Raw genomic sequence first — 14,514 nt, forward strand, 5'->3', positions numbered from 1 at the left:
TAGGCATGTGGGTTATTTAGAGATAAACTTATTACTTGGATGTGGGGATTTTCTTTTTTTTTAATTCTGGATTTCTGTTATAATTGCATTGTTATCAGAAAATAATTAGTGTTTTTCTTAATATGATATTTGCATTATCACCCGTTAGTTCATTAAATTTTGAAATATTTGTGCTTGAAAAGAATGTGTTTCCTGCAATTGCATGGTGTGGTGTAAAGTTTGTTAAATATATGGTGAGAATTTTTTGCATCCTTACTGAGTCTGTGGTTCCTTGTTATATCACTTATTTATTTGAGGTGAGTTTCTTATAGACAGCAGAGGTTTTTCATTCACTTTGCCTGACTCAGCAGTCTTAGAATTTTGTATTTAGGCCATTTACATTTAATGTAAATTTAGAGTTTAAGCCTGCCATTTTATTATTTGTTTTATGTTTCTTTTCTCTTTTGATTTTTTGTTCTTATGTTTTTTCTTTGTTACTTGAATGTATTTAAATATTTTTAAAGACCTTGTTTTTTAGAGCAGTTTTAAGTTCACAGAATTGAAAGGAAGCTACAGAGATTTTCCATACATGCTGTAGTAATATGCATTTAAGTTTCCTCCATGTCTTTTCATGGATTGAAAGCTCATTTCTTCTTAGCATTGAATATTATTCCATTGTCTGGATGTATCACTATTTATCCATTCATTTTCTGAAGGACATCTTGGTTGTTTCAAGTGTTGGTATTATGAATATAGCTGCTATCAGTGTGTTTTGGGAATCTTAAGTTTTCAACTCCTTTGGGTAAATACCAACAAGTGTAATACTGGATCATATGATAAAAGTGTGTTTAATTTTTTAAGAAACTGCCAAACTGTCTTCCAGAGTGGCTGTACAATTTTTCATTCCTACCAAGAATAAATGAGAGTTCTTGTTGCTACACATGTTCGTCAGCTTTTGGTGTTGTCAGTGTTCTGGGTGTTGGATGATCTGATCGGTGTACAGTGCTTTCTTTTTTTTGAATTTTTTTTAGTGCTTTCATGTTTTTATATCCATATATTAATTTTGCTACTCTCTTTTTAACCAACTTTTTTTCTGAAAGTATATCAGTATTCTTTTGTTCAGTTTTGAATATGTCAGATAATTGAAGAAGTCTTGGCAGCTATAATGTATTCTAATTATATTAGCTCTAAAAAACAAAATACTGAATTTAATACTTAAGCATATTTTTATCAAATCATAGTGATGGTCAAATAAATGAGTGCTGATGATACCTACCTGCACCAAAGCTAATGTCAATGAAAGGGGGCTCTATTTTTGAATTCTTTTCTGTTTTAGTCTTAAGGGTTTCTGAGACTTTCTTTCTTCACTTTTTAAATTTAAATTGTTTTAAAATTTTCTTTGGGTTTTGGTACAGTATGCTGTGTTAAGAGAGTGCTTGCTGTTGATGGCTTAGGACTGTGTTCTCAAATAGCATTTCTCCATCTTATGTATTTATTATTATTATTTTCAGTAGCCCCCAAACTCATATAATAGTGTTAAGGCAAATTTGATCCAGAGGTTTGTTTATTATCATTCCCAATTTGTGATCGATTTTCATTTAGATAATGAAAGTTCAGCTTTATAAGGACTTCCTTCATATATCTCCAAAACATTCTTGGACTCTGGTTCATGCTTTTATTCTAGATTCTGCCTCTCTGGCTTATGAAACATATTTGCAGAGTGAAGTTTGCCCAATTTTCTTTCTGCTTTTTAAAATGGTTATCCTTTGTCTTTCTTCTGTTTCCTCATACTATAATGTCTTATATTGATGCCTGAAAGGAGAACACTTGTTTCCATTATTCATCACCACTCTCCATATTGCTGGCCACCAAATGTGTAGATCATTTCCCACACCAATTTTCCAGTTCTCTTTGGACACCAACTGAGTGTCCTATAGTTCAATTCAATTCAGTTCAATTCTATCTAACACTGTCTACCTGGAGTTAGCCCCGGATTCCACTGGTTAAGGATTCAGTCCCACAAGACTGAACTGCTCCTTCAGATGAAAATTGCAAGTCCAGGAAGTCACATGTGCATCTGACCTACTGGCTATAAATTGGTAGTTCCCATGTCTGCCTCCTTGGGTTTGATAATGTGCTAGAATGGGTCACATAACTTAGGAAAATAGTTTACTTACTAGATTACCAGTTTATGGTGAAAGGATACAACTCAGGGGGCACGGAACTTCCATACCCTCTCCAGGTGTGCCATTCTCCAAGCATCTCCATGTGCTCACCAACCTACATGTTCACCAACCCAGAAGCCCTTTGAACCCCTTAAATTAGTGTTTTTTATGGAGGCTTCATTCCATGGACATGATTGATCGGCCATTGTTGATTCAACTCAGTCTCCAGCCCCTCTCTCTTTTCTGGATGTTAGAAGGTGGGGCTGAAAGTTCCAACCCTCTAATCACATGGCTGGTTCCCCTAACAACCAATCCCCATCTGGAGGCCCTACAGGAGGCTATATTTCTTATTATAAATCAGAATAACACAATGTCTTAATAATTTAGAGCTTTAAACTTCTTCAGAATTTCGTCTTGAAATGTAAACACCTCATTTAACATGTGCTCTCTAAATAGTTTCCATTCACTGAAATTTAAGAAAAACTTTCTTGTCTTGACACCTTTTCAGACTTTTTCACATAAGTAGGTTACATCATTTTGTTTTATCGATACACTATACCTATGTATTTATTACGTCAGCCCTTGTACCTTGGTTGTTTTATTTTAAATTGAACCATATGAAATTGCTGCTTTTGGAAGTAAAAATTGTTTGAACATTGGTAGTTTTATGTAGTTAATCTAATATACGGCCTTCATATATAGTAATGGATGTATTATCCAGCAAAGCTTTGGGGCACTGGAAGGGTGGGACATTATCTTCAGAGGGTTGGGCATTAGCATTTAGTATTTTGAGATTTCAGGTGATACTGGATTTTTTTTCTTGGTACTTCAATTGCAGAAGTGGAATGAAAATTGTTAATTTGATCTTAAATATGTATTATGTATCATACAAGTGATATTGGCTGTCTCTGGATGTTGATATTTTAGATGTTTACTTTCATCCTTCTCTTTAAATGTGTTTTGAAAACAATCATACTAAAGACCCCGTCAGCATTTGTTTAAATAGGGGTTTCAGCAGTGGAGCATTTCAAGCTAATTAAAGGAAAAAAGTTAAGGGGTGACCATGGGATGTTTTGCTGAATTAGAGGTTAGGGTCAGCGGAGTCGAAAATGGCTATGGACCAAAAGGCAAAAGGATTTAGTGATGGTAGGAAATAACTGGGATATTTGTAGATGTCTTAGATCTGATGACAGTGATTTGGCTGCTTGGATTGAGCCAGACCAGAGTGTTTTTTATGTTAGAGTGGAAGACTAGTTATTGGGAATGGCCAATGAATGCAGTAGAAGTGGAAGTCCCCATCTAGTCTGGGGCATGAGAGAATTTATCACTTGACCAACTTTTATTTGAAAGAGTTCCAAGGCAGACTGTGTCCTTGAGGGAGAGCAAAGTTTCAGTTAAGGTAGGAGTATTGTGTGAACAATTTTAGGGTGGAGTAAAGTTTATTAAACTAGATGGAAGAATTGAAAGAATTTGACAATGCCAATCACTTTTTTTTTTAACCCCCTCCCCCTGTCCCAACCATGGTTTCTGTGATACTGTGCTATCGTTTCTCCTGGCTTTTGCCCTTGCCCTTATTGATGGTTGACATAGAGCTGCTCCTTCTTCCTTTGCCTATCTCTTAGCTGTTGGTGTTCCCTACACCCAGTTTTTGTTCTCATCTCTTCTGACTATACTGATTGACATTGGGTGATTTCATTCGTTGTCATAAATTCAGATTTATTATTTCCCTTTCTCATAGCTTTTAGGTCTTTGTGTGTTTTATTATTTACTCTGTTTATTCTGTCTTTTCCCACCTTTTTTCCACCTGGCAAATTACTGTTAGTCTATCGATGCTCAGCAGTTCATTTAATTTCAGATCCTATTTCAGTTATCCAGTTGCCTTTTCCCTCTCCCCAAGTTTTCCATCTAGGTTAGGGGCAGTCTGTGTACCTTTAATTCTTTGTACATACCATCATCATAATGTTTTCTATGATATTTCAACTATTGGTTTACTTTTTGCCATCTTCCCTAGACTGAGTTCCATGAGGGCAAGGGCTAGAGTTTTCTAAATCCTGTTTTTCACAGTGCTTAGCAAAATGCTTAGGATTGGCAAATATTTGAATTAATATGTTATCAATTGTGTATATATTGCCACAGAAGAAAAGGCACTTAAAAATCTGTTTCTCTGCCATGTATTTGCTGAATAATCTTGGACAAGTCACTTAACCTTTCTGTGCTTCATTTTCCTGTGTAGTAGTTCCTATTTCACACCTGGCAATAAATATTATTACATAAGTATTCATTATCGTTATTTTACATTTTAAAAATTGGCTCAATATATTTGGGTTAGATTAAGACAGCCACTTATACATAATAGTGATAGAAATTTAAATTTGATAGTGTTTCTGAAAAGCAGTTTTTTTAATGCAGTGAAGATTTGCTAGCTTTTTCTTTTGATCGAATAATTTCATTTTTAATAATCAATGAAATTTGAAATGCAGACTAGTATGTTCCAGAATTACTTATGATAGTTTGCAAACAACTTAAATCTCTGATGGTTAAATATATTGTTGAATGTGATGCAACAATTAAAATGTTTGCATTTTAATGGCGTGGAGAAAGGTTATGGTGCAGTAGTAGGTAAAATATCAAAGATAAAAGATTATCTTAAATATGTTTTAAAAAATGCTTAAGAGGCTAATTTGTGATTGCTTTGGGGTGGTAGAATTTAATCTCTGAGACTTTTTTTATATTTAAAATGGGGTTAACTGACATGCTGACATTAATTGCTGACAGTTAAATGAGGTAATTTGAAAATTCTTCGGATGTCTTCTGTTTTTATTAAGTCATACAGTCATTGTTGTTCATCTTTAATATTTTTATTATAAAGCCAATCCTTGTATTAAAGAAAATACTGTTTTCTTAAATATTAAGTCTTTACATTTACTTTTTAACATAGGAACTTACAGCACTTTTTGTCTGCAGTATTTCACCCTGACAACCATTAGTGCAGATTTTCCTAGAAATCATTTTGTAAATGTTAAGTTATTTTATGATTGTGGTGATGCTTGTGTGGTTTGGTTTAGGCTTTTTATTTCCTCCTCTCTAATCTACAGCAACTGGAGCAGATTCAGAAGGAGTTAAGTGTTTTGGAAGAGGATATCAAAAGAGTGGAAGTAAGATATCAAGAATTTCTCACATCTCTAGTAATTTTTCAGTTTCATGAAATTTTTGCTTTTCCTTTAAATTGCTGCATTAAATCTATGGGATTGGTCTCCATTGTATAGAAAGTCACAGTCATAATTTATGCAGTAATAGTTTATTAGGAGGCTTTTTCCTCTAGTTAATGATCAAAGTTAGAGTTTAATCCATTGTTTACTAGAAAGCTAATATTTGAATCAAGAGGAATGCTACTTTTCTTAATGTTTGCAGAGAATATTTTTGAAGTAGAGACTGACATATCATGTTTTTCTGTACTTTGCAGAGTTGAACCTAATGATCATCCAGTTGCCATACTGTCATATTTATCTTAATATTTATCAGTAGGGTCTCACCTGGATTAATGATTAGCTAGTTCACTATTCACATAGTGTACTGTACATCTCATTCAGATTATTTACATTTGTCTTTTTCTGCATTTGGGAGCTTCATTAGTGATGAATATTTATTAAAGTGTTTCTGGTTCTTTAAGAATGTGTATCATAGAAAAGGCTTGTCTCTTAACTTTCAGATATCCTTGCTTTTGTACTCTGTGGAAAGGAAGCCTTGAGAAATTTGGGTGTTGAGACAAAAAGGGACTGATAAAACCTGGGATTGGAAAGGAATATAATATCATAACTCCTTTTGATTTATACGTCTTCTCTTTGGAGTGTCTGTAACTCTAATAATTGTGCTTCCAGGAAATGAGCGGCTTATACTCTCCTGTCAGTGAGGATAGCACAGTGCCTCAATTTGAAGCTCCTTCTCCATCACACAGGTACAAATCTTGAAACTTGTAATTGCTTAGGATTTATGTTACAGAGTGCACATATGGTATTAATCCTTAGGAGCCTTTTCCATGTAATGTACAAAAACCCCTGAGAAATTACTTTGGTCATGATCTAGAAATGAGATTGAGATAGCCTGTTTCCTTAATGCTTTGAATTTTCATGCCAGGGACAGTTAGTGAGTAGAATATTATAATACTGTGAATTCACTGTTGAATTAAAAGTTTGGTGGATTTCTTAAAATAATGGCAGCTTTAAATACTTTGTGAGTTAAAATAAGATGACATTAGAAATCTACAACTGGAGAACATGAAATGGTAATATTAGGGGAGAATTAGATAAACTAATACCTTTAACTTTTCCACTAACCGGTTGAATTTTCTTGCAGATCTCATTCCCCAGATTTAAAATGAGGCCATTAGATAGATCTGTTAGTTTAGATATCCCTGGTATTTTCTTTATAACTCCCCATTATTAATTTGTCTTCCCTTCTGTACCCTCTATTAGAGCAGGAATTACATTTGTCTTGCTCGTGACTGTTTCCCTAGGTTTTTGAGTAGCAGTAGTGACTGGCCTCCTTCAGTAAGCTTTTGTGAAATAATAGTGAATGTCTGTGGTCCCTATATAGCTCTAAAGTGCTACTTGAAATATCTACTACCTAAAATTTGAACTTTTTTGTTGTGTTCAAAGCGAGAGCAATTTTACATGTTTTTAACTTGCTAATCCATTTAGGATAGTGGTCTAATGTAAGCTTTTCGGACAGATAGTTTTAGGATAACACATGGATTATCAGGCAGTCCAATGACAGTACAAGAGATTACACGAACCTTCAGAGCCAGTGTCAGTTCAGGAAAGCTATTTTAGATCTAGTTTGGGACAATATGTGGGGAAGGGGCACAAGGGATATTCAGTTAAAGAACATTCCTGGGTTGTTTGATATTTTTCATTAACCATTTTATGGAGAATCCTCATGAGTACTAGGTGATTCTGAGGTCACTTTACCTGTGTAATTCAGCTTGTTTTTGTCCATATTTTATTTTCTTTAAAACACTTGGGAATGACTCAGCTGTGGGATATTATCTTTAAGCTTAACATTCACTTCCTGATACAAATGGAATCTTTGTCAATGGAATATTTATTATGTGAGTGCATGCAGGCAAGAAAAAGTTGTCATATCACAGAATCTTCTCTAATAAACTGATAGTTCTCATCGTCATATGACTCTCTGTCATAGCCTTTAACAGTAGTGTTTCTATCTGTGTGTCCAGGTCTTTGTTAATCTTACTGACGACTTTTAATAACTTGTTGACCATATAGTATTATATTCATTTAACTGGCTCTGTTTATTTAATGCCTCTGATGCACTGGGCACTGTTCGAAGTGTTGAATCTAGCTGGCAAATTTCCTGCCTTTATGGAGCTTACCTTTTGGGGGGGGTGTGTCTGTGGAGGTTGGGGCAGATGCTAAATAAGCAAAAATATAATATAGTAGTAGTACAAAATATGTAAGTAGTACCCTAGGAAGGAAATTAGATGTATTAGAGAGCTGACACATGAATGAAGTGAAGTGAAGAGATAATAAAAAGTCATGGGGGAGTTTTGAGTAGGATCTGTTTTAGATTTTAAAATATTTACTGGGGTTCCCATGTAGAGGATAGAGATTCTGTGTCCCTCTCAGCCCCCTGCCATTGGAAGCTAGGACGAACGTTAGGAACATTGCAAGAGTCCAGAAGAGAGGAAATGGTGGAATTTTATTGGATTTTATAGGATTTTATTGGTGGAAGAGAAGGGAAGTGGTTGTATTATAAAGTAAAATAGCTGATCTCATAAAAGATAGAGGATTTCGTGATATCTATGAAAACTTTGTTGAATCGCTAAAATCGTATGGAACACTATTGTCAAATGAGATTTGGGCAGAGGTGAGACTGGTTAACAGTTGAGGATGAGAAAATAGACAAACATGATATTTTCTTCAAAAGAGTGTTTTGATATTTTCTTGAAACGAGTAATTTGATTATCACTCAAGGTTTGAGCAAGACACTTGGGAAAATGATGTGGCTTTAAATATTCTTGGGAAATGACCCTTAAGATTTGGATGTGAAATTAAACATGGGAAGAATGTTATGTTATACTATCAATATTTGAGTTTTTTTTATTTTTAAGAAATAGCATGTAGTTGAATTATAATTTTTCCCTCATAATTATTAGCTTCATTATTTAAATGCCAGACGTATTTTTTTATTTCTGTTGATCATAAATTTAATTCATTTTTTAAAAGATGCATACATAAGTTTAAATTGTGAATTGCTTATTGAACTTTTCTGTGGTGTAGACCAGGGATATTTACAAATAAAATATATAGATAAGACATTTATATAAGACACTTTTGATTATATTTAACTACTCTATCAGGTATTTTTGAGACTTAATCTTTCATTTGTGTGTCTGTCATTTTTTAATAAATAAATAAATAAATAAATTTATTTATTTATGGCTGCGTTGGGTCTTCCTTGCTGCGCATGGGCTTTCTCTAGTTGTGGCGAGTGGGGGCTACTCTTCGTTGCGGTGTCTGGGCTTCTCACTGCAGTGGCTTCTCTTATTGTGGAGCACAGGCTCTAGGCGTGTGGGCTTCTGTAGTTGTGGCGCGTGGGCTCAGTAGTTGTGGCGCGCAGGCTCTAGAGCGCAGGCTCGGTAGTTGTGGCGCATGGGCTTAGTTGCTCCGCTGCATGTGGGATCTTCCCGGACCAGGGATTGAACCCATGTCCTCTGCATTGGCAGGCGGATTCTTAACCACTGCACCACCAGGGAAGTCCCTGTATGTCTGTCATTTTTGACAAAGGTCCAGATGAATCAAAATGAAGGAAAAAGCAAGGGGTCACTTTATGGATGTTAGAAGTATTTAACTATTATAAAGAAAATATATATATATATATATATATATATATATATATAAAAAATGGTGAGTTATATATATATATATATATATATAATGGTGAGTTAGTACCTTGTGAATTTGTATATTTTATCATTTGAGTGAATAAACTAGTAAAATTCAAGGAATTTGATATTGTGTAATGGCTCTTGGACTAGGTTAAGAAGTTCCTCTTTAACTCACCCACACAACTCTATGCAGTTATACTTACCCCTGTGACATGCCCCCTCCCCCAAGTCATTAAAAAAAAAAATGTGTGTGATGGGGAGAGGTTGGGTGGTGGTTAGGGATGGCTCTTTGGTATAGTGGATGAAAATGGACCCATCTTCTCTGTTATTGCATATTGGGTCTTTGGCTGGATTATGATCACTGACCAGAGCAGTGTTAATGGCTTCTTCTTCACATATTAATGCTTAAGTTTTTGGTACTTTTTGGCAATTATTATTGGTTTAACTGCTTTGTTTTACTTGGGAAGATAACTTTTTTAATTTAATTTTATTTATTTATTTTCTTATTTCATTGTGTTTTATTTATTTATTTTTTCACCACACTGTGTGGCTTGTGGGATCTTAGTTTCCCAGCCAGGGACCGAACCCTGGCCCTTGGCAGTGAAAGCGTGGAGTCCTAACCACTGGACTGCCAGGGAATTTCCTAAGATAACTGTTTTTAAAACGTAGGAATTGAAATGTTCTTACGGTCAGGTCTAACTCTAATCCATACAGATTTGTCCCTAATTTATTATATATTTTAAACAAATCTTCTACATAAACCTAAAGAGTTTTTCATATAACATTTATTTCCCTTTATTGAGGAGGGGAATTATACAATATAGGAAATTCTCCATACACAGCCTGACACTATTTTCCATACAGTAAGTCTCCTACATACGAACGAGTTTCGTTCCTTGAGAGGATTCGTAAGTCCAGTTTGTTCGTACGTGCAAGAAAGTTAGCCTAGGTACCCAACTAACGCAGTCGGCTATATAGTACTGTACTGTAATAGGTTTATAACACTTTTCACACAAATAATACATAAAAAACAAACACAAAAAATAAAGAAAACATTTTTCATCTTATAGTACAGTACCTTGAAAAGTACAGTAGTACAGTACAACACCTAGCATACAGGGGCTGGCATCAAGGGAACAGGCAAGAAGAGTTACTGACTGGAGGAGAAAGAGGAGGTGGGAGATGGTGGAGCTGAAGGATCATCAGCAGTAGGAGTCGGAGGGCAAGCTGCTCACTCCTGACGTTGATGGCACAGGTTCTGGTTCCTTGCTGGATTCAATTCTATCTACTCTTGAAAAAACGATCCAGTGATGTCTGGGTAGTAGCTCTTTTTTTCTTGTCATAGATTACATGGTAGCACTAGATTGCATTCTGAATGGTAGCTGCAACCTTTGTGTACCGTTCTACATTCAGGTCCTATGCCTCAAAAACTAACAGAGCCTCCTCAAAGAAAATCCCTTTGCCATTTCCTGTATCGTGAATCTCTTCGGTTCTTCAGTTACTTCTTCTTCCTCTTGTCTCTCTTGGTGATTCTTAGCGGTATCAGCTACATCACCACTGCTTTTACCCTTGCTTCTGGACATCCTGGGCTTGAAATAAAGATACTGTACTACTGTACGCTATACAGTACTGTACAGTAAAGTACACAAAAGCACAACCACTTATAGAGGAGGCATGCGTGTGACAGTGTACACCAGACACATGAACTAACTTATGTGATTGGACATGCGAACACGTTTGCATCTTTGAAAGTTTGCAACTTGGAGGTTTGTATATAGGGGACTTGTATTTCCAGGGTTAGATGATTATGAACAGATCTTAAGAAATCTCTGCTACACTTGCATTTATTGTTGCGAGTACTGAGGATTACTTGCCTTAACTCTGACCCTATACCATGCAGAGGAGTTGAATTTGATGCCATAGGCGATGGAGGATACTGAAGAATCTTATGGAATTTTCAACTTGAACAAACACAAAGAAACGCAAACACAGAAAACAAATTTCCTTGGCAATAATGTAAAGGGTACTCTTCATACATCTGTAGTTTCTCATTAATTTGATAGGTAATAGAATTGCAGCAAGTAAAGAAAAATGTTTTTGAAATAGTTCAATTTCCTTTATTTAGAATATTTGAAGAATTCTTCAGTCACTAAGCCAGTTTTTGGAGGTGTATCAGGCATGTATAAAACACAGTTTTAGGCACTGGAGATACAGTTGTGAATATGACAGACCCTAGAACTCTGCTCACATGGTTATATAAAGGACGGAAAATAAGTTATGCTGTCAAATTAATTATTCTGCTTAAAATATGGTATAAATAGACTTTTTAATTCCAGTAATTAAAATAATCAAAATACATTTAACTTAAATTATGTTTGATGAGTAGGTATTTCAGGATTTTTGAAAAACATCTTTGGGTTCTTGTTATAAACTGTAATTGTCACTGCTTGATGAAGATACTACCAGTCCTTTCTAATTCTGAAATCTGAGGTGTGAATAGGACAGATTTCGATGTGCATGAGTATCAACCAAACCTTTTGTTTGACATGCAGATTTTTGAACCCCACCCCCGAAATCTGATCATTAGGTCTGAGGTGAGTTCCTGAGATTCACATGTAGGCCTGGAGGATCATACTTTAAAAAGTATGTTCCATATAATACAGAATATGTCTGTATTACTGACATGTTTTAAAAATCTCTAAGTAAGATATATTTATTTTCTTTTTCATAAAAGAAAGCTCTGACATTCAACACTAACGTTTTATAACTATCTTAAGTTTATTTCATTTTTGGGGAAGGTAGGGTAAAATTTTCTATTTACTCTCTACTTTGTAAAGTTACATATCCTTCTGTAATGTCTTAAAAATGCCTCGAGTTCTGTTCCTGGGCTTGAGAGAGCCAAAACAGTTAAAATTAAGTTTCTTGGAAGGAAGCAAATTATTGGTATTTACCAGCCATTCCCTGTTGATTCCATTCATATTACTGTGATTAGACCCTCTTGCTTATGGCCTTTTGTGCTTTCAGGTTAGAGTCATGTAGGAAACTTTTCACCCCTTTGCTTATTATAGGTGTACCTTGATTCTGGGAGGTCAGGGATGGGAGAAGCTGGGAAAACCAAAGCTATACATTGTAACCCTAGCCTAGATGTAAGAATAATTGAATGCAAGCATAAAATTTCATGTGCTGTCACCATTTTCTGTTTCTGCTGTTTACTGTCTCTCCTCTACCCAAGTTCCAGTATATTTTTCCCATTCAGATCCTCTACCTTTGAATCTTTTGTTGCTGTTTTTGGAATGCTTCCTCTACTTTGTTTTTAAAACCTTTTTCTGAGATGATTTCAGAGACCTGGGTTTTTGTAACACTAAGATTTATGGCAGTTACATCATCTGATAATTAAAAATTTCTCCTCTGTGAATTATAACTAAATTGTAACTATTATAACTATTCCCACTCATTGATAAGTGGTTAGAATATAATGGAGTCAAAGGAAGTACCTAGCCTAACAAACTGGGACTTTTATTAGCTTTGTTGGAGACAAATGAGTTTTGTCAGTCTTTTTCTTTTGAGCTTATTATTCTGTTTTTGAAATTCTACCAAGCAAATTATTTACTTCCAAAGGCAGTAAGCAGTAGATTCAGACCTGTTCCATCTTTCAGAAATTTTCCATCACATGTGCTTTTCACATCTGCCAGCAGTAAGTTTCTCCCTGAGGAAGCTCTTATAATGAAAACTTTAAAATGAATTGCCCTTTTACTTTTCTTTTTAAACTTTAGTAATATTATGGAATTACAGACCTTTTAAAAGGCAGCATAATATGAGGTTCATACAGTCCTCCTATGTACTGTATATCTACAACCCTTTCTAACCATCTACCATTAAAAGGGGACAAAGGGTGTTGGAGGAAATTTTTCCTGGATATTTGAAATACTCTGATAACTTCTGTTCTTTGAAGAATAAATTGAATCTCTTTTTCCTAAAGATCATAGATATGTACTCTGGAGCCCAATGTTTTTATTATTGAACTACCCTTACGTTCCAGAAGTAAATCCAAAGCTTGTATGATATATAGGTTTTCATAACCTTTTTGGGAAACCTTTGGAGTCAGATGTGTTTCATTATGTAGTGTTATGTCTTGCCCCCATACCCTTCCCTCCCCAATTTAGAAAGGTAACTAAGTACATATGCCATATATTACGTATACTGGAGGAGGAGTAAAACGCGGTTCCATATAATCAAGCACATTAATATTTCAGCATTGAAGCATGCATGTTAGCAGTCAGTGAGATAAACGGTATCAAAATGTGTTCAGGTCAGGTTTTCACTTCAAAAAGTTACAAAAAGTGTTTGATTTTCATAGTTTTGGGTTTTAGGAATTGAAGTTTTCTGTAATCTTTTTTTTTGTTGTTTAACATCTTTATCGGAGTATAATTGCTTTAAAATGGTGTGTTAGTTTCTGCTTTATAACAAAGTGAATCAGTTATACATATACATATATCCCCATATCTCTTCCCTCTTGTATCTAACTCCCTCCACCCTCCCTATCCAACCCCTCCAGGTGGTCACAAAGCACCGAGGTGATCTCCCTGTGCTATGTGGCTGCTTCCCACTAGCTATCAGTTTTACATTTGGTAGTGTATATATGTCCATGCCACTCTCTCACTTTGTCCCAGCTTACCCTTCCCCCTCCCCGTGTCATCAAGTCCATTCTCTAGTAGGTCTGTGTCTTTATTCCCATCTTGCCCCTAGGTTCTTCATGACCATTTTTTTTTTCTAGATTCCATATATATGTGTTAGCATACGGTATTTGTTCTTCTCTTTGTGACTTACTTCACTCTGTATGACAGACTCTAGGTCCATCCACCTCACTACAAATAACTCAATCTCGTTTCTTTTTATGGTGGAGTAATATTCCATTGTATATATGTGCCACATCCTTTATCCATTCATCTGTCAGTGGACACTTAGGTTGCTTCCATGTCCTGGCTATTGTAAATAGAGCTGCAATGAACATTGTGGTATATGATTCTTTTTGAGTTATGGTTTTCTCAGGGTATATGCCCAGTAGTAGAATTGCTGGATCGTATGGTAATTCTATTTTTAGTTTTTTAAGGAACCTCCATACTGTTCTCTATAGTGGCTGTATCAATTTACATTCCCGCCAACAGTGCAAGAGGGTTCCCTTTTCTCCACACCCTCTCCAGCATTTATTGTTTGTAGATTTTTTGATGATGGCCATTCTGACCAGTGTGAGATGATATCTCATTGTAGTTTTGATTTGCATTTCTCTAATGATTAATGATGTTGAGCATTCTTTCATGTATTTGTTGGCAATCTGTATATCTTCTTTGGAGAAACATCTGTTTACATCTTCTGCCCACTTGTGGATTAGGTTGCTTGCTTTTTTGATATTGAGCTGCATGAGCTGCTTGTAAATTTTGGAGATTAATCCTTTGTCAGTTGCTTCAT

At 35.3% G+C, this 14,514-nt stretch overlaps 1 protein-coding gene across 4 annotated transcripts in view; it reads left to right on the forward strand.

Annotated features, from left to right (window-relative positions):
• COP1 (COP1 E3 ubiquitin ligase) overlaps nucleotides 1–14,514 on the forward strand; it is a 260,115-nt gene that overhangs the window by 81,074 nt on the left and 164,527 nt on the right. For all 4 annotated transcript variants that reach the window (XM_082834460.1, XM_082834458.1, XM_082834459.1 and 1 more), the window contains 2 exons: nucleotides 5,240–5,299; nucleotides 6,023–6,099. In XM_082834460.1, the coding sequence (XP_082690586.1) occupies nucleotides 5,240–5,299; nucleotides 6,023–6,099 (137 nt within the window). The remainder of the gene's footprint in view (nucleotides 1–5,239; nucleotides 5,300–6,022; nucleotides 6,100–14,514) is intronic.

This window comes from Leucopleurus acutus (assembly GCF_964270905.1).
Source record: "Leucopleurus acutus genome assembly, chromosome: 2".
Lineage (NCBI taxonomy): Eukaryota > Metazoa > Chordata > Mammalia > Artiodactyla > Delphinidae > Leucopleurus > Leucopleurus acutus.